We start from the raw sequence: 20100 nt of genomic DNA, 5'->3' as shown, positions 1-20100 counted from the left end.
AGTACCTAATATTCAAGACAACCTAGGAAGTGGGAGTTCAGCTTGAGGTCTTGTCGGTTCGTAGAGTACCTAAGTACATAGCTGTATCAGAAACCAACCAATCATGTTACACAATGATGTTAACTTAGAGAGCAAGCTTCCTAAGTTGGAAGGCGGTGGCAAGATTCTGCCGCCACAGCCGACCTCAGCTTCTTAGTCGCAATACTACTAACGATAGCCATTGCGACGAGTGACGATCATCTGTAGCCTCTCAATCGGCTTCGTCGACCGTGTCAATCTATTGAGACCAACATGCGAACTACAGGATCGCATCGCGCCCTGTCGAATTCTGCCACATAGCGACCGATAGCGATAGCGATAGCCAGCCATATCTCATGTCACGAAATGGTATCATGAGGAACCCGGTCCCTCGCAAGGGACCGCCTCATTGGCGACATCTAAGCAGATCAAGCTTGGATCGCTCCCAAACCGATGTCCCTGCATCGCCCGCGAGCGTATCGACTCATTCCACTATCAAAGAAGAGAAGCGAACAAGAATAGAACGCCGATGTACCGTTACCGTTAACGAGGGCTACGCTAGAGATGAGGTCCTGCTCAATTTCGACGTAGTTGGTGGGGATATAAAGCCGGGAGCTTTGATGTGTATAGCGACAGTCAAAGATGACTTGCGAAAGATCTCCACCGGCCATGGCGCCAGCAGCAAGCAGAACCAGGAACAGAGTTATGGTTCGAAGGGGACAGCGGGCACTCAAAATGGGGACGGTGCGTGCTTTAAATACTTTTTTGTTGCAAAGGACATGCCTCACGAGACGAAAACGCGGAATCCCGATATTGAGGTCTACGTCTTGAAGCACATTGCCGATGCGTTTGGGATGAAGAAGGGCTCGCAGGTCCTCTTGACGATGGTAAGCATTCCTCTACCTATACCGTTCAGGCTGCTAACAAACATACAGGTGGATGCGAAGAATCCAGCTACGGAAGCGTCGCACGTTGAATTGTCGTTTAAGGATCAATACTTATCCAGATCAGACATTTGGAGAATGACTGTTGGTGAGTTGACGGGAAGAACTGTCTACAAAGGCCAATCGGTGTTGTTTATGGGTACAATCAAGGCGCAAGTCACTGCAATCTATGTCGATGGCCGCAGAACGCACTCTGCCTTTTTCACTCGGGATACTCGGCCCATCTTCCGTAGTGAATCTGCCAGATACGTCCTATTCATCCAAATGGCCAGAGAGATGTGGGAATTCGACGCCGAAAGCTCTGGGGAGATCATGTTTAACAAGGTTGTCAACGGTTTTCTCCCCGCGCTGTTCAAGAGATGGGCCATGCTCAAGGCTAAACACCTCGTGAGCATCGTCCTTTTTGCGCGCGTGGAATATGACACCGGGTTGACAGCCGAGTTTGACAACCTGTTGGGGGACTATTATACAGGCATTCAGCCATCTGGGCCGCGTCGACCATACAAAGACTTCTATCGAGTTGTGGTCAGTGAGATGGGCAGCGGAGAGTGGACAAAGATCCTGCATCAGCTCAAGGTGGAGTTCAACTTCTTCCGTCGGGATATTAGCCTGCACCATCATAAACTCAATGCTCAAGCAGAAATTGATGGTCGAGGTTCCATTCCTACGGATACACCTTCAACTCGTGTCAAGGCTGAATCAACATATGCCATGTATGGCAATGTTCTTGAGGCGATCAACCTCGCTTCGTCCCAGTTCGCCCATGATCATATCGACAGGGATCTCACCAGAACTGGAATTTCCATCGCAGTCATTAGCCCTGGCTCTGGAGTTTTTGAGGTAGACTACGAGACGCTGCGGAGGACAACAGAGGCATTGGTTGGAAATGGTATTGGTATTGATCTAATATGCATGCCTAAGATGCCTCTCCATTCAGTTCCACTATTCAAATACCGCAATCCGCAGTATTCGGATGATCATGGCCATGCTCATCGTTCCAGCTTCTCAAGGTCGTTCCACAGCCGAGATAGCACGCCTAATCACCCTACACCAGTGATCGGTAGCTATCAATCTCTCGGCGAATCTTTCTCACCTTCGAAGGGAATGAGCCTTTCTCGTCGTTCAGATCCTCTCATGTCTATGGCAACAAGTGAGCAGTGGTGCTTTGCATTACCTCAATGGCTTCATGTCTCTTTCTGGACCGGCGCATCCGACGAGGCCTTGTCCTATGAAGGCATTGCCCTATCTGTCTCCAACAAAGTTATGCAAGATGACGAAGACGAGTTCAACATTAGATGCCGCATGTATGCATTGCAGATGAGAAGTGTCCTTGAAACCAACGAAATTGAAACAACGCCTTTGCAAGTTGACACACATTTCCCGGCCAACATCACCGAACCGCCATCCTCGCAGAAGTATCGAAATACTGGGATCAATGACACTGTCTACATTCCTAACAAGCGCCCCCCGGAGGGTTTATTAGATCACATTCATGGATTTCAAAGATTTGTTCCAGATAGACTTGCACGCCCTGGTGAAAAGTCATTGTGGAAACAGCTGCAAGAGTTTGATGACCATAGGGCCAAAATCTCAAGTAGTCGCAGTCGACATCATTCGTCACGGTATGCAAAAGATTTGGATGAGATCACGAGAAGACAGCTGGCAGAGGACTCTGGTCTATATGGAACTTCTCTCCCGGAGAAAAAGGCACCGATTCTTGGCCCTTCGGCACGGAAGCTGTCGATGAACATCATGGACGGCGAGAAACCATCGCCTACAAGCTTGAAAAAGAGCGCTGAGCCGCCTGCTCCAAAGCCCCCAAAGACAGTTGCAAAGCAACCCAAGCTAATGAGGCAGATTAGCCTCGGACAGCGAGGATTTGGCATCGCTGCTCCAAAGGCGGTAGTTGCAGAGATCAGGGCCGAGACAGTCAACGCCTCAGGCGTTACGTCTAGCGAAGCAAAACAACCCTCAACCCCTCGAATCCGCCCAGAACTACGGCCAAGCTCGCCTCAAACAATTGCAAGCCACCCATCGTCATTGTCTGTACATAAGTATCGAACAGACACCCCTGACACCATCATCGAAGGGGTGCCCATGACTCCTAGCATTCCCATTCTTAAGAGAAATAATTCTGGAAACCTCGATATTGCTACGATGCAGCTGAGGACCGCCTCATCAACTATAGGTTCGTCGTTGAATAGTCGGCAGCAAAAGAGGGAGGACGATCGTGATCTTAGGTCTTCGGATGCCCTTCGCGCTGATGACGCCCAGAAACTCTACACCAACAAGCTACGGGCGGGTGCGTTGGGCGGTGCTGTTCAAGACCTCCCAACAACTCTGTCACCCACCACTTCCATTACCCCGTGGTTGACACTGCTGAATCCATCGAACCCGGAAAGTCTCGCGATCGACGATACTGTCTTGTATAGCCGATGGCAGCATGTTTATCCACAAATCGGTCAGATGAAGGTCCAGAAATGGAAAGCTCTTTGTTGCCCTGCTTCTGTACCTTTGACAACCGAGTATTTCCCCTCCAAGACTCAGTTTGATGGCGAGTATCATCGCCATCCGTACACTGTTGAGCAAGATACAGATGACGACATGGTGGAGGAGCCCAAATCTCGGCAAGACTTTATTCAGGAATTGATAAGCTTGAGATTCACTCAGGGCTTCCAAGTTGTCGTAGGACCATGGGTTGCCCGTGCATTTGGACAAAATTCGATCAAGATCGGTGACATTTTCTCGAGAGACCAGCCCCTTGAAGATGGCACGAGTATTTTCATGTCTGTGGGCAACAGCATTCACCAACTTTCGTGCGTTAATGGTACAGAAGTCGAGGTGAACATCTTTGTACGAAAGCCAACTGACACTTCGCTCACCTCTCAAGGCTTCTCGCCTATCTACAAACCTGCCATTCGAACTCTTCTCGATGATGCATACGAGGCACGGGAAATCGATCTCCTTACCGCTCGTCCTGAGCGTAATTGGAACATGATTGATTCATACATTGCTGGGCATCATGACGAAATGATGGACAGTCTGCGCTTCTGGCGTGCAAGATTTGTTCTTATTCCTGTCTTGCGGAAAGATGTCCCCGTATCAAAAACGCAGGGTGGTGACCATGCTGAAGAGGTGCGAATTGAGGGTATCAAGCGTCTTGCTCAATCCTGGCAGAAGTATCGCTACATCCCTCCCTCTGAACGAAGATATCATTCTGTCGGGCAGCAGAAACGCAAAAGGGACCCCAACCCCCTAGATATCGTATACAAAACCGATGACCCCTCAGTGGTGATTGCTGCTGAAGTCGAAACGCTTCCTCTCACGGAAGGGTTGGAGGGTGGCAATCGAAAGGGGCTTGTCTCGGCCAAGGAGCGCTTTAAGAAATCCAACCTAAACTTGGCCACGTTAGCTGATGCTATGCAACAGCCTGTTGAGAATGGAGGCGTTAGACTACAAAACCGAAGGTGGCATCTCCGCCTCTACTCTGCGTCCTTTATCGGCTCTGATATGGTGACTTGGCTGCTCGACAACTTTGAGGATCTCGATACTAGAGAAGATGCTGAGGCACTGGGTAATGCTCTAATGGTACACGATGATGGAAAATCGGGTAATTCTAAAGACAAGGGGCTTTTTGTTCACGTCGACAAGAGACATCAGTTCCGCGATGGTAACTACTACTACCAAATCGCCAGTGAGTTTGCCAAACCTCATGTAGGATGGTTCAACTCGCGACGAGCTGCAGTGCCCCCAACGCCGAGTCTCGAAGCCTCCAGCCGAGACTCACCTCGAGCTCTGATGTCGGCTCGTTCCGTTGACGAAGGCGGTTCTCCTGCGTCAACATCGACGACCCCAACTATATCGCTTTCTCAAAGCGTGAAACGATCCAGAGTTGTACTTAGCAAAGTCATCAAGTACGATGTTGACCACCGCAAGCGATCATACAGGCCAGAGAGGATCGACTTGCATTATGACCGCCTTCATAATCCTGACGGTTGCTACCATATCCGCATTGACTGGATGAACGTCACAACAAAACTGGTGGAAGACGCAGTTGAAAGTTGGGCCCGAGAGGCCAGTCAATATGGCCTTCGACTCGTTGAAGTCCCCATTAAGGAGGCATGCACAATCACCGAAACAAATCCATTCAGAAGGCCATATCGCATCAAGCTGGCAGCGCGTCCTCCTGATCAGAGGCCTGAGACGTACATTGACCCTAACTCACAGGGTCCAACGACGTCCCCAAATAAGCACTTTTACCAAACTGCCATCCTGAAGAAGTTCGACTTCGTTTTGGATATGGAGGCAGCCTCTAACTTCCCGAGTAATGTCGATGTGACCTATTCTTGGGGCAAGCCGGATTATAAATACACCCAGTATATCCATCGCAGCGGCTCTCTGTTGGCAGAGATTACAGACGAGGGTGACTTCTTGATTCTCGCCAATCGTTTGTACAGCAGTCGATCTGCGAACCCGCGCGAGAAAGAAGTTCGTTCAGCTGATCCGCCCCTGGTAGAACGCGGTGGTCGTATGTCATCGTATGGGCCTTATTCTACCTTTGGAATGACAGAGTCAGCAACTCTTGCATCTCCGGTTGTCAAACCAACACACTTTTACCACTCACCAGCCCTGAAACCAGTTGATCAGAATACCAAAGCAGTGTCCTCTACGACCAATGATCCTGATGCCCTCAACGCCGAGATAGACGCGTTTTGCAAGGATACGTCTGCGCTCGAGGGGTTCTACAAAGAAGCCATGGAGAAGGGCCAAAAGGTTCAGGGTACGCCTGCAACAGCGGCGGCCTCGACACCTCTGGAGGCCGTGCCTGAAGCAAGTATTCCCACTTTGGGACTGCCACCTGGTGTTCTGGGAGGAAATGACGGAGCGCCGACTAAGCGACTTAATAGTCCAATGTCGTTTCTACGAAGGAGTAGTGTTCAGTATGACAGTGGATCGAGCCTGACTGGGCGATGAGTGCTTTGTATATTATGACACATCATGATCATTAATTGTCAAGAGATGTACGTTTGATGGTCCATATACCTGAATCTTGGCCGTCCTGAATGACTGATCTACGACTCGACAAGTCATTGGATAGCTATGACGGGCACCTGGTATTTCAAAATCGAGCGAACTCACAGTAATTCTTCGTTAGATTTAAACAATTATGTTGATAATCTAATATTGCAGTAGATATTGCTATGAATATTCGCCGAAACTCCAAGGCTATCGTTGTCCCTGCCGTATCACGAAACACCAACCTCTAGTGCGGTCAACTTCGCCAGGAAGCAATCGGAAGAGCAAATTAAAACGCTAGTAAAAAAGATAGTTGGCCCAAACATGCCACAATGCGCAGGGTCTAATCCAAAGCGAGATGCGTTGAAAGTAAAGAGAACTCGGAACAATGTTTACACATGCTTCTCCTGGTATGGCCGTTTCCAAGGCTTGTACGTACGCACGAGGCGTTACATGGGGTATCATTTGGAGGTCTTGGGAGGAAAAATCCGGTGGCAATTGTAGCTCCGTAAGACAAAACTGTATGGGGGATGAACGCTGAAAACAAAGTCATAAAGTCATTAAATGAGGATGGTCTTGATGAACTCATCCATCGGTGATATCGAGATTGTCAAGCCACAAGCCAATGGCATCGTGAAGTGGGCTTCGCGATCGGCCATTTCTAGCATGGTTGGTCTCTAGGTGCCGCTTCTCGCGAATGTCAATAACTTCGCGAATACTGTCTTCGAGAGCAGAGAGGACAACGGTCTTGCACTGGACACGAGGGATCTCCAAGGGTGCCTGAGGCAGTGCTGGCGTGACGGGAGCGGTGATAGATAGAGGTTCTTCAACCTCGGTACTCATGCGGGTGTCGCTATGTGTTTGAGAGGAAGCCAAAGAATGATCTTTGCTGGTGTCCTGGCTCAAGCTGATGACTCTTTCGACGGCATCAGTCAGGGTTTCATCAGGATGCAAGACAGGCTCCTCGATCCATTCTTCCTCAAGTTGAGTCTCGTAAGGGAGAATCGAGGGAGTAAGTAGCCCACCGTAAGAGGTCGACAGACCAGGTGGGCCAGTGAGAGGTCGGTGGTCAGCTGGCGATCGTGGTTTGACTAGCCGACGGTACCGCAGACGAGTGATCGAGTTGGTGGTGGTATCAGCAATCATAACGCTGCTAATATCAACCCAGCGTTCATTTAGGTCGCCCAAGATGGGGTGGGCTGGCGGAGGCGTGGGCTCAGCCTGGAGAGATGCCTTGATTTGCACCATCAGATCCTCCTGGGGAGGAATAGCTTGAAGAGCAAAATCAGGATGATAGCGGTTCAACCAGCCAGCAGCGTTAAGTGGGAGATCGCCATCGATGCACAAACGTGAGGCCTGTTCAAATGACTCTAGTCCGCTTTGGAGTCCAGGGGTAGACAAGTAGCCACTACTTGAAGGCGAGCTGATAGCAGACTCAAAGGACGTCATATAATCAGGAAAGGAGATATCTACGTCAATGACGCCATCATCGGCATTGATAGATGTTTTAACAGGGGACTCGAATGCGCCGTTAGGGTCCGGTGTCCTGTCAGGGCGAATAGATGGCTCTCGACGGTGACCTTTGCATTCTCTTGGTGTACCAGTCCCTTTCAGAGCATCAGTAGAAGGCCGGCGGTCCGATGGTGAAGGAGCGCTAGGGTCATCTGCTAGAGATGTTTCTTCCACCATTTGAGACAGCTTATCCGCTCTATGAAACGAAGCCTTGGTGGGCGATTTCGGATCATACCCACCATATGTGCTGAACGAGGCTGAGTCGCGGCGTCGATTGTTCCACAGGGCGCCGATGACGCTGCCCCACCGCGAACTTTGACTTCTAGAGTCGCTACTGGCATTGCTCAGCGCGCCTGTGCTTTCACCTCGCTTTAAGGAGCGCTTCAAGTCGTCAGTAGCGACACTGCCGCTGCTGCTCGGGCGAGGCCTTCTCTGAGATTCCACTCTTTGAGCTGTCGAGAAATGTGGTATAGTCGTCTCGGGCATAATTGTTGTAGTTGTCGCAGCACTACTCTTCCTGCTAACAACATCGTTGCCAAACATTGCGAAATTTGGGGGTCGGATTGAAGCTGCATCCGAGACTCGCCTTTCATGATTGCGATCCATAGTCAGATGAGCGAGTTGCATGGGGACAGCTGAGGCCCTCGCGCTTTGGCTCGTTGTTCTAGAATGCGAGGCTCGGCGGAGGCCTGTGCGTCTGTTGATCTTTCGACGAAGAGACTCTTCCCGTAGAACAGGAATTACGAAGGTCGGGGGCGAGTTGGAGTATGTTCCAACAGAAGTTGAAGTGCTGGGCCGATGAGCACGGGTCGTGGGAAAATGAGAATTGGCAGGAAGAAAGGCAGAGAGAAGAAAGATGAGGCGCCTAGCAACCATTTTGTCATCAGACACGATAATGGTTCGTGCCGGCAATGACAGGTCCTCCTCGTTTCTGTTCTTCTGCTGAAGATACAGCCGTCTTCGATAAGAGGGAGGGCAAAGAGCCTGCAGCCAGTCTGTGTGGGTTGACAGAAACCCTGTCAGGAGATTGTAGAGGAACTGGTTCTGATTGTCGGTGCCAGCAACCCACTTGGAGGCCCATCGAGCCTCATCACGCCAGATTCCCCAACGGCCTTGGCCAGTAACGACTCTTGCTGCGCTCAAACCCATGACAATTCTTTGTCGAGCGGTATCGACTTCTTGTATAACAGTCTTATCATCAGTGAGACAGTTTGGCCAAAGGTAAACCAGCTTGGTGGTGCCCTTCAAAGGCTTAATCCGAGACATGTCACCCCGGTACTGATCCGAGAAGGAATGTGCTCTGCCAGTTTTGTTAGTTACTACTGGAGGTGGAACCGGTCCAGGGGCTGGACCGGGAGAAGCCAGGTCGACCTGCTTTAGTAACGTGGCCAGCGTAGTAGCCACCACAGATTGGAGATGAGTCAATGTCCTCATAATGATATCCCAATGCCGAGTCAGTGAGTCGATTCTATCCTCCATGTCTGGTGTATAAGTGTCTGACCCATCACCGTTTCCGGACCCAACCATTGTCCATCCTGAAGGACGAGCTGAGCTGAAAGATGATGGGAAAAACTCTTGATCGTTGTAAGAGCTTGATTCGCGCTGCGCGGATTTAGACTGATTCATAGATGACATTCGAGTTGTGGTGTTATTTGCAGCAGGTAGTTGGACGACTAGGACCACGGCATACATCGGTGTTCGTCGTTGCTTCGGCTGAGGCTTCTTCTTCTTCGGCACAGACTCCTCGCTCGTCGTTGGAAAGGGGAAGCCTGCATTCTCTTCTGCATCATCTTTAGAGGGCGATACGTTGGTTTCTGGGTCATCAATAGTAAGATTGACAGGAAACAAGCGAGTTATTAGCACCTTCTTCTTCTCGGCAGGTCGTGAGGTAGAGGTGTGATTTTGGGCTGCGGACATATTTGTAGGGGAGAAGGCTTGTGAGGAGAAGGACTGTGATAGCCGACTTGAACGCGCGCTAGAGCGTCCGATGGAGCTCCGGCCATCCCCAACAATGTTACTTGAAGATTCAGCAGGACGTGACTCGCCAGGGACAACATGGACCTTAGTCGATGTTCCTTTGTAGGACATTAATTCTGAGTTACCGAAGATGCAACTTGAGAACGTCGCCAGTTCCTCCCGATACTCACGAGCAGCCTTCTGTCCATCTGACTCGACGTGACTATCCCTGCGCCCCTGGAGGGAGGCTCGTCGATCAAAAGCACCCTGTCGAGGCGAAGGCTGAGGTCCTTCTGGTTGGATAACCAGGGGTCGTGACAGGCCTCCAAGACTGCTTTTTCGCGGTGAAGTTGGCGTTTTTCGAAACTCTGGAGGGATAGGCGGACGCTCCGTGGGCGATACTGGAGGAGCAGGGTGGCTGTCAAACAAAAGAGTTGCATTAGAAGGTCCTAGGGCATCCTGCATTATGATGACCCTAACATCACGTACGTCCAAGTCGACATCGCCGCTGTAGTCAAAGGCATTGGCCGTAGAGGTGGCAGGGGTTGTTGGTGTGGTTGATAGGGGGAACACTTGATCATTGCGATGCTGATATAAAGCATCGGCGTCTGGGAAAAGAAGATTTCGAGTCACCATATCCTCCTGGGCAGATTCGAGGGAGGATACTGGCCTCGACGTCTTTGTACTGGCCTGTGTAGGCGTGGCTGAAGGGCCGCCAGAGCCCAAGTGCAAGAGCCGGCCGAGCATGTCGGGAGGCGCACTCAGGGATTTGGGCAGCAGGTTGAGTTAACAAGAAAGGCGGCCGTCGATATTAATTACGACGGCGAGCCATAATCAAGATGGATAACGAAGTGTTTCGAGCTGGGCGTAGTCGCATAGTAACCACTGCGCGTGGCATGTGAAATTGCAATCAAGTTGCAGAGGTGGAACTTAGATTCGCTCCAGTCTGAGAGCTTGAGCTTGAGCTTGAGCTTGAGAAACCAATAGCTGGAGCGGCCGCGAACCAAGATGGAGGGGTCAAGGAGGTTGGAAATCTCAAAGCTCAATGCTGGAACAAAGCAAGATCCAAGCTGGAAGACTAGGTAGGTTGTTTGCTAATAAGGAAAAGGTGGCGGCAGTGTTGATTGCTGTTGTGGCGGGAGCTGGAGGGTGGCGATGGGGTAGCAACTGTGATGGGAATGTATGAGAAGAGCATGCACAGCTGATACTGGATTGACTATGAGTGGTTGAATCCTTTTTGGTCACTGAGGAGACTTGGAGGTGACGCGAGGTGCGAATGATACGGTACGGTACGGTGTGTTGCGGTGCGAAGCGCGAGATGCGGAGAGCAGAAGGGTTGTTGTTGGTCGTTTCTGTTGGCTCCTGGTGGTGCTTCTGCTGCGTGTGAGGGGTTGATAGTTCGTGGGTGGAGGCAGAGACGATATGCGCGGTCTTTGCGAGTGATCAACAGGAGAGATGGGGGGTCGGTAGCTGCAGGTGGAAGATCGTAAAGAGATGGATGGAGGGGTTTCGAGCTGGACAAGCTGTTCTACGGGCAGTGGCAGCGAGAGTGATTCTGAGTTCGAGAACGCTACCTATCATAGACGTCAATGTAAAGGTAAGTAAATTTTGAGGTGAAGTCAAAAAAAATCAAGGGAAGTAAATACTCGAGGTCAGTGAGCCAGCCCAGAGTTGTTGTTGATCCAGATACTCGGGTCAAGGCCAACTCGAAGCGGGTGGCAGCCCAGTTTTGGGTGTGTGTGCGCTGAGGTCTAGTGGGCTTGGAGCTCCCGGGCGGTACCGCAGTGCCAGGTATTCCAGGCAGCTCGTTAGTGGCGGTTAAGGGTTGGCGCTGGTGGCGGCTTGGACCACGAGGTACAAGATGCCCCGTACCTCTTAGCTCGGGGCCAGGATGGAGAATGGAGATGGGATGGGGAATAGTTCAGTGGAGATTGCATGTGTATGGGTGGGTAATTTATGAATTGGATGGATTTGGATCGGAGGAGAATCAACAAAGACGAAATGTGGATTATTACCAACCTGGGTCTGGGTCTGGGTTACTGGGCGGGCTCTTGATCTCTCTTGCTCTCGTTTGCCTGTACTGTACAGCAGAGATGGAGGGATGGATGGACGGACGGATCAAAGGATAGCGAGATTATCAGAGTCGAGGAATGGACCGCATCTTGTTTCCCCAGAGTCTTAGATTAGACGGGCGCTGAAAGAGACCTCTGATGCCGAATGACGAGACCTGATGCTAGACAGCAGCACCCTTCAAACACACCGAAGTGGCTGGAACTGAAAGCCGGGGTAGAGACACTTTTGTCTAACAACCGAAGATGGTCAACCTTTGGGTTAGATTTTTGGTTAGATCTGATTTGCCCAAAAATGTTCACGTTGAAATTATTTCTGTATTCTGCTGCTGTAGAGTCGACAACGTACAGTAAGTAGATTGGGCCGAGCCGATGAGCCGCGACTCCAGTGAGCTAAACTCGTTCAACCGAAACTCGAAGACGGCGAGAATACTCGAAGCGGCGATGTTTATGTAACAAGTTGAACCTCGAGTTGATGTTTCGGCGGCGGCACTGCGGGTGGCTAAACACCTAGTAAATGGATCTTCGGGGTGGGCGATACCATTCCACAGACAAAGCCTTTAAGATGATAGGTCCAAGTCAACGACAACGGCGGGCCTTGCTAAACAATTACCCGGCCCTTTTTTTTTTTTTTTTTTTCTTCTTTCCCTTCTTTTCTTGTCGTGGGCGGCTCTGCTGGCCCTTTTGTCTGTGGTTGATCGGAGAAGGGCAAGCCGGAGTAATGCAAATATTGTAATGTAAAACAGAAAAGAAGTAAATACGGAGAAAAGAGGGTCGAGGCCCGAAGATGGAGTCCTTTGTGATTATCGAGAATGGAGGCGAATGGGACCTGATGAACCCCCCTTGACTTCAGCCTGTGCCCTTGACCGGGGAGTGACTTCAGAGCAAGATAAGGTAGGTAACGAAGCACATGCAAGTCAAACGAGCTTCAAAAACAAAGACAAGCAAGCGCCTTGTAAGCTTCAACAAAAGAGACGTCGTCCGCAAATCCTCAAATCCCTGGCTCTGAAGTTGCGGTGAAAGCAACCATTAAATCGACAGTCGTCGGGCCCCGACCAGGGTCTTCCCAGCAGCCAAGGCCCAAAGAGTTGCAGTAGATGTGTAGTAGATGTGTAGTACTGATACTTTGATCAGAGTCGCAGCAAGACCGGAAGCTCACGTCTCACAAGTAAACGAAAGAGAAGGAATTCGTTCCTATTTTGGTCATTGGAAATCATTACGTGAGGCTCGACATCTGAAGAGAAAAGGCACAAACGTGTTCTGAGTACTTTGTTACCTTATTACCTGGCCCCCATAAATGTCGTTACTCAGGACAAGAAAGACTCAACCTCGACTGTCTTGACTATTTCTCCCTCCCTGGAGTCTCATAAGACATAACAATAAGGCAGACAGATAGATAATAATGGAAACTCCGGGGTTCAAAACATGGTTGACAAGGTCAGGGCTATGATTGAATACCATGGTGACGGTCATGATAGTGGAACTCTAGGTGTGCTCTGACATGTCAATGGCTTGTGCTCTACAGTACTGTAGACTCATAGACGCCTAGACCAGGTTTTGACGTCTTTTACAGCTCCGGGTACATTATCAAATCCTCCGCTGTTGCAATTACTACACACTTACAACACTGATGACTGACTCTCCGACATCCACAAGTCCGAATACGCAGCAACGTTAACTTTTGACTTGACACTCCTCTTACAACAACTTCCACAACTAACTGACCACTAACTCAGCCCAATCCTCAACGCAGCAACCATCGCGCACACTAGCGTCTACGGTATAAGCTAGACATGCCGAGGCCAAGCAGCAGGAAGCCGGCTAAGGAACGCCATGGGTAACGGTGCCGCAGTCCAGTCAACTCCCTGCCTTGCCCTGTCCTCCGCTGTCTCGTGCTCTACTTCGACGGGCTTGAGTCGGTAAGCGAACAGTTTACGAGCTGCGAATTCATCGACATGGATGATCGATAAGGCGTCGACCAGTGAGAGTTTCAAAAACTGCGCGTATCGATCGCAGCCCAACTGTAATGCAATGTAATGTAAGGTAGGTAGGTATTTCTTGTAGTTGTACATACATGTCTGTCGGTCGGCAAGGTAAGGGTATTTTGTATGAGATTAATATCACAAACCCTTGTTCTGGTCATCACAATGCCATCACCAACGCGCGCAGTTGCAAGCCGCCGCTATCGGCTGGTAGCATTGGCCTACCCTTTGGCCTCTGTTCTATTGGTTCAAGAAAACGTGCGCCGTACACATGACGCTATTGTACATGCGACTTAAGAGAAAGAGAGAGTGTGTGTGTGTGTGCGCTGTACGTCCTTGACTAGGTAAATTAGCACAACCACGAGTCGGCTCCGAGATGGATGCGAATTTGTTTGTTCGTTGTGGTGTGAAGGATGAGCTTGTCTTTCAACGACCTCCAATTTACTGTACTTTTCCCTCCCCCACAATCTCTCTCTCTCACCCAGTCGACTCGAAGTGCCGTGAGAAAAGAAAAATTCTCCGGTAGCTCCGTCGTAGAATCCTTCAGTCAGTACGTAATTAGTAGGATCACTCTACTCAATGGATAACTCGGACTCGACTCGCGCGGTGTCCATTGGCATCTCGATCCGTAGAGCTTGACTCGCATTGCCGGATACAGCTCCGCTTGAACTCTTGAGGATATCCTGGATATCAAGACGCGGGAGCCCCCTTTACAACATGACATTGGATGACATTCTGCCAAGACGTATGTACGTACTGCCATCCATCCAATGCCAGTGATCAAACCAGAAGCCTAACATTACTATGTAACTTTTGTACGTATCTGAATTCGCCTATTCCTTAGTTCCAGTCCCTGGTCAGTCAGAGTATGTATGTATGTTTGTGTGTGTCGGAATTTTGAATCAAAGAGGATCCCGATTAATCCCTGATCCTTCTTGATGCCAATGGCCCCCCTTGCGAATGTGATGCAGGCAGCACGATACTAACGGATATGAGCTGAGCATGCCACGAGGTACCATAACCGTGTCTTCGGGTTCGATCGATTCAAATGATCCTCTTTACCGAGCAGGCATGGAAACAGACGATGCTCCAGGCCCAGGTACGGAGATCTCTTGGATTCTTCTCGGCTCAAGGGCTCGGTTTAAGAAATCGTTTATTCATTCACCAGAGAATCTGTTAACTAACTAACAGGCAACTAAACATGTTGCTAGTGTTTTGTCTGAGGCCTCGGCCCTAACGGCCACTTGCACGTTTGTATCCGTAGAACGAATGCCTGTCTAATTCCATTGGATGCTAGGCGTCGTGGGGTTGCATCGCCATCGTCATGTCCCGCCACGAAATGCCCCGCGATAAGCTGCTTAGGCTGCCTCGAGGCTCATGTCGCTTGTGTCTGTCTTCCCCTCCATTAGTGATCTACAGGAACAAGAAAGAACGCGATCAACGGCCACCCCGTGGCGAATGAGTCACGTTCACGCTATTCTTCTCAACAACTCGATATGTACCGACTCTGCGACTCTCGTAGAATATGTCCGGGTCTGGCCTGCTTGTTCGCTATCAGTAACCTGGGGCTGTCGAATGCGAGGCTATGTCGGAGCGGTACATACTGTACTCACACGAGGTCTGGACTGTCGATCTTCATCCCGTTAGCGGGCCACTGCAACCACATATCTGTTATTTTCCGTGACATTGGTAAAGATCACTATGTATGTATCAGCAGGACAAGGTACAGAGTACGTATTCATTAATAGACTTGCGACATTGCCTTCTTGTCGGTGAAGAGGAATTTCTGTCCGAATTTCCGGCTGCCTGCAGTTGTCTTGCAGATCACTTGTTGAATAGCCTCACGATGTGATGATCAAAGGTACATGAGAGTGACAACGGAATTGATAACCCGTCTTGATGTCTCAAGATGAGCTGTCAACAACACGAGTGGCCTATCTGGGCAAATTCGCATGTCTCAGTCTTGTTTCCTCCCCTGCTCAGCTTCATACATACGGTATTCTGTGGCAGCAGCAGCATATGTCTTGGTGCAATACTCCGTATGTAATGTTGTGTGTGTATGGAGTCAAAGAGACTGGCCAACTCTCAATTTCTGGAAAACAAACACAAGTGCCGGTCTGAGAGTCCAGCGACTTCAGCAGTTGCTAGCCATAATATGGATAGCTGCATTCTTAGTTGGTAAACTATCATGGCTGATGTTTTAGTTGTCTCCCTAGAAGTTGCTTCGTCAACTCCCTTTCCAGCTGCGTAGTTTCTCCTCTATTGATGTCTTGCCATGATATATCGTTCTATCCAGGTTTCAAAATATATGCATCCCTCCCTAACTCTAAGCATAACTTACTGTCTTTTGTATGTATGTATTGTGGTCTACTCCATACCTACCTATGTCGAACATGGCGTTCATCACGTGTAACTTTATTGAAAACCTCCACCTCCACCCTCACAACCACTCCACTTGTTTTCCTCTTCAGCATCCATCCCTAGTCATCTCACCGCCCAGCACTCTCGCTTCTGTAACCATAGTTTATGAGCTGCAGCAGAAAAAAAGGGTCCTCATACATTGCAACCGCCCTAACCCACAGCCCCAGTCTCCGCAGTTGACCAGCCTTTGGCGGTTACTGGTATTTTGTCTCGTCTCCGCGTAAACAGACGAGTTACAGTACATACGGGATACCTATTCACCTTTGAAGCTTTGGGATTGCTTCAAGATCCCTGATGCAGATGCTCTGACAATGAAATGAAACGATCCACCATATTCCGGCGGGCGCGCGTGGAGCGGCCGCATGAGCTTTTATTCCTCCTTGCCATGGATTGTTACAGGTCACATCTTGGGTTGGAGAGGCTACCAACCAAAACCCCTGCTGCGTCCTCCGAGTGCTTGGGAACCCAAGATTGCATCCGGATCATCGTCTCGGGTTTGCTGGGTTACTCGATCGGAACTTGGTCAATATCAACTCCCCACACCAAATTACGGTTGCAGCTGCGCTCAAATGTGTGTCAGGCATGTCCTGGCAGACCGGTTCACGTCAAGAGAGACAGCTGTGTTTCCACCTCAGAATGATCCTGGTCAGAGGTTGACCGTGTCTGATCACAAGGAACAGCTTTCAGCGAATCTTGGCCATTGGGAGCAACATTATTAATGCTTTGTCGGCAAATGTTACTCTTAGCACATCACACAGTCACGAGATGGGTGGCATAGCAGCTGTTCGCTTACTCTGTCACCTTTGAACGTTGCGAGTCTTGTTCGACGTCTGTCATCATCATTGGCCTGGGTCGACTAGTTGATGGGCGGGCCGTCCCTTGACCGTCTCACTGAAATGAGCAGCTGACTTGTGACAAGATGTCTCCCAGCCAAGTCACTTCTACATATGAACATTGACAATCTTACCTTCAAACCCCATTTTCTTTAATCTGGCTGCCTACATCAATGTAACGCCAAACCCTCGCTCAACACACTCCATGCTAAAACACCATCATCGCCATCCTAGCTTTCGCATGCTACATGCTCGGATGGATCATGGTGGCTGGCCTCAGATCTCTTAATGCGTGGCTCTAAGCCTTTCCTTATTGAGATTAGCACGCCATCACATTTCAAGGGTCCAAAGCAAGTGGTGTGACTTGTGCATATGCCATCATGAGGCTGACTGTCAGTCCTGTCAAGGGTCTTTTTTCCAGTGGAAAATGCATCACATCACTTCAGCCGCGGGGTCCCTTTGCTCTGTGGCTTGCAGTACGTGAACACAGCTTAGCAACTCGCAATGACCTGACTGATAGTGAAACTTGTTGTGTTAGTTGAGGCTTGGCTGCATGCATTCCATTGTATTGTGAACATCGAGTTATGAACTTCAAACCCGCTATCCTCACAATTCACAACTCACCACCCCGTTATTTGAGGCATATGTTGAAGCTTCATCAACGTTTCCCCCGGCTTCACCCGCCAATCAATACATATCACTCAAAGCCCTTGCCCACTAAGTTAAATCTGAACGCCACTTAAACACGGCGGCGGCAAAAGGCCGCATCACAGGAACAGTCCGTTTGCTAATTGCTTCTTACAGTCATTTCAGGGATATCCCTTTTCTCTTAGCGCGGGGGAGGCCACAAAACCACTGAGGAATAAACTTTTATGACTTCTTTAAAGAATTGGCCCCTCTCAGACCCCTCAAACCCCTCTCCTGCTCGTCACATTTCGCCTCAGGCTCGGACGACTGCACAGTAGAAACAGTATCAAGGCCGTCGATCACTCAGGGTGCACTGGTGCACAGCAACTCAGCCCATCACACGAGCTTCCGCAAATCACCTGGCATTCTTGCTCGTCTCCTCGCGACCGTCGATTTCTGCATACGCTGTGATTGGCGTCGATCGAAGTTGCCTGGCCCTGAGACCCTGGGCCACTGTCAGGCATGATCACGGGGCTCGCTTCAAGAACCTCAGGCTGTAGGGTTGCTGAGTGAACCCCGTATGCGTGGAGACACTCCATGATGATCCTAGCCTTGCCTGCAAAGCCCTGGACAGTTCTACTGTCGACGACGATGTGGGCAGAGGCGACAAATTTGCGTTGGTCCAGGCGCCAGATATGCAGCTCGTGCACCGATTTGATGCCAGGGATCTGAAATGCTTGTTAGTCTTGGCTCTAAGCAGAATGAGCTATACGCTGTTACCATCTCAATGTCGTTTTTTACGTCCTCAGGGTTGACGCCTTTAGGCGCAGTTTGTAGTAGAATAGCGCCGCTTTTCTTGAGTAACGGAATGGCTGACAGTAGAATCATGAGTGAGATGAAGACTCCCACTGCTGGATCCGCATAGTATCGACCTTCTCCTTTGAGCTGCCAGACCAGAACTGCCGCAATGATGACTCCGATGTTGTTGATAGCATCTCCTAGAACGTGAATGAAAACGCCAAGCATACCCAAGTCCCTTCCCGGGCTCTTCACAGACATAGCTGTGTGTTTATGATTATGGTGGTTCATGGGGATCTGTTGAGCTATTGTTAATGGTAAATACTCTACAACATGTAGGAATGCTATACTCACATGGTCCAACCCTGTCATGCTCTCGCTTGTTGCCTCGTTAGTCAATGGTCCAGCAGTCTCCTGGTTCTGTTGTCTATCATCATGGCTGTGTCGTCTATGTCCCTGGTGGCCATGTTCATGGTCATGCTCTAAAGGTGCAAGTCAGCGAGTGTTGTCGCGAATATCAGAGAAGGACGATGTCTTTTCTCACCGTGAAGGAAGGATAGCACGAGAATGTTTAGTGCCAAGCCAACGCAACCAACTATCATGATCAGGAAAGGTTGCCGCACGGCTGTTTTGTTAGTGTCCTTTCGCTGTGATCCCGTATGTCAACTGAGAACTTACGAGTCAAATGAACGAATCGTTCAACAGCCTGCAACAGGATACTGATCCCCAGTGCCAAAAGAAAGACTCCGTTGAAGAATGCACCCAGTATAGTTGCTCTGTGCCATCCATATGTGTATCCTTGTGGGGCTGGTTTCGTATGTTCTTGCAGCTACCATGGTAAGTTAAACAGGACACTTGAGATGCAGGTCCCCAACCTACCATCAACGCTATCAGAGCGACAACTATGCCGATGAGATCACTAAGCTGTTTATTGTAAGATATCCATCTCCACCTTGGTCTATAAGGGATTTGCGTACGTAGTGAAAAGCATCGGCGATCAATGCGATGGAGCGAGTGTAGAACCCAACTATATGCTGTCAGTTAGGATTCCCGCGATGATATTTGACTTACCAGCCAACTCAGCAGCAAAGAACGAGAAAGATATACATATTGTGGCTATTAGCCTCTGCTTCTTTGTGATTTTCATTGTGATATTCCGAGGTTCTGTTCTTGGTTTAGAATTTATTTTGTAGATTCGTTTGGATTCTCGCTTCTGGTCTCTTGAGTTGGCAGCTTTGCAAATCTAGTGTTTAAGAGGGTTCTCATTATCAATGGAACCAACTCGGCTTTATACTCCTTTGAAAATTCCAAGGAGTGATCTTCCACAGTTAAGAGGTCTGAATAGATGAGCTCCTTGAGAAAGCTGGCATAGCATCCCATCAGCTTGTAGGGCAAACAGCAGCGTAATGTTGTCGAAAATAGCCAAACACGTCAGAGATAGATTCCATCCGTCACCCATACCCATTAAGAACACCGATAGAATCCAGCGAAGCGAAGGCGGATATCAACAAAGTGGTTTATCAAGGTGTTGGCTCATGTAGCTATCCGTGATCGGGTTCCAGGGCAATGATTGGGGTAGCATCAACTTGCCGGGCCGAAGATGGGATACAGGTATGTTTTGGTTAGGATTCCTGTTTCACGACAGCTCTTTGTGCGATGGTGAATATAAAGCTTCGTGCTGTTGTGTGCGATGGTGAGTTGGTTGTTGCCACGGCAAGGTTAGCTTGCAATGAAAACTATACAAAAGGCCAATCTTGCTTGAGACACTTCAAAGGCTTATGTATTGCATCTATCCATATGGCAGGCTTTTAAACCGCCATCTATTTTGAGGTTCGCGGAGCGTCTTGTGCAATGTCACTGTGTCCCTAGGGTATGCAAATCTGTGTGTTTCCTGCTGACCGATATTCTAGCCCCTTCAAAAGAA

At 49.5% G+C, this 20100-nt stretch overlaps 3 protein-coding genes across 3 annotated transcripts; 1 reads left to right on the top strand and 2 right to left on the bottom strand.

Annotated features, from left to right (window-relative positions):
- Positions 1 to 374: 374 nt before the first annotated feature.
- FMAN_02660 (uncharacterized protein) lies at positions 375 to 5936 on the top strand (the record flags this gene model as incomplete). The annotated part of the gene is made up of 2 exons (XM_041820249.1): positions 375 to 905; positions 954 to 5936. 2 exons carry the CDS (start codon positions 375 to 377, stop codon positions 5934 to 5936), a joined length of 5514 nt encoding a protein of 1837 aa, XP_041686148.1.
- A 627-nt stretch (positions 5937 to 6563) lies between these two features.
- FMAN_02659 (uncharacterized protein) lies at positions 6564 to 10193 on the bottom strand (the record flags this gene model as incomplete). The annotated part of the gene is made up of 1 exon (XM_041820248.1): positions 6564 to 10193. The coding sequence occupies one exon, from the start codon at positions 10191 to 10193 to the stop codon at positions 6564 to 6566; it is 3630 nt and encodes a 1209-aa protein (XP_041686147.1).
- A 7544-nt stretch (positions 10194 to 17737) lies between these two features.
- Positions 17738 to 19323, bottom strand: FMAN_02658 (uncharacterized protein; the record flags this gene model as incomplete). The annotated part of the gene is made up of 8 exons (XM_041820247.1): positions 17738 to 18106; positions 18159 to 18473; positions 18531 to 18658; positions 18721 to 18801; positions 18855 to 19005; positions 19056 to 19100; positions 19154 to 19203; positions 19248 to 19323. 8 exons carry the CDS (start codon positions 19321 to 19323, stop codon positions 17738 to 17740), a joined length of 1215 nt encoding a protein of 404 aa, XP_041686146.1.
- Positions 19324 to 20100: the final 777 nt, after the last annotated feature.

The sequence above is a fragment of the Fusarium mangiferae genome (genome assembly GCF_900044065.1).
Source record: "Fusarium mangiferae strain MRC7560 genome assembly, contig: FMAN_scaffold010, whole genome shotgun sequence".
NCBI classification, from domain to species: Eukaryota; Fungi; Ascomycota; class Sordariomycetes; order Hypocreales; family Nectriaceae; genus Fusarium; species Fusarium mangiferae.
The sequence above is the reverse complement of the archived record's forward strand: the minus strand, read 5'-3'. Positions and strand labels throughout refer to the sequence as shown.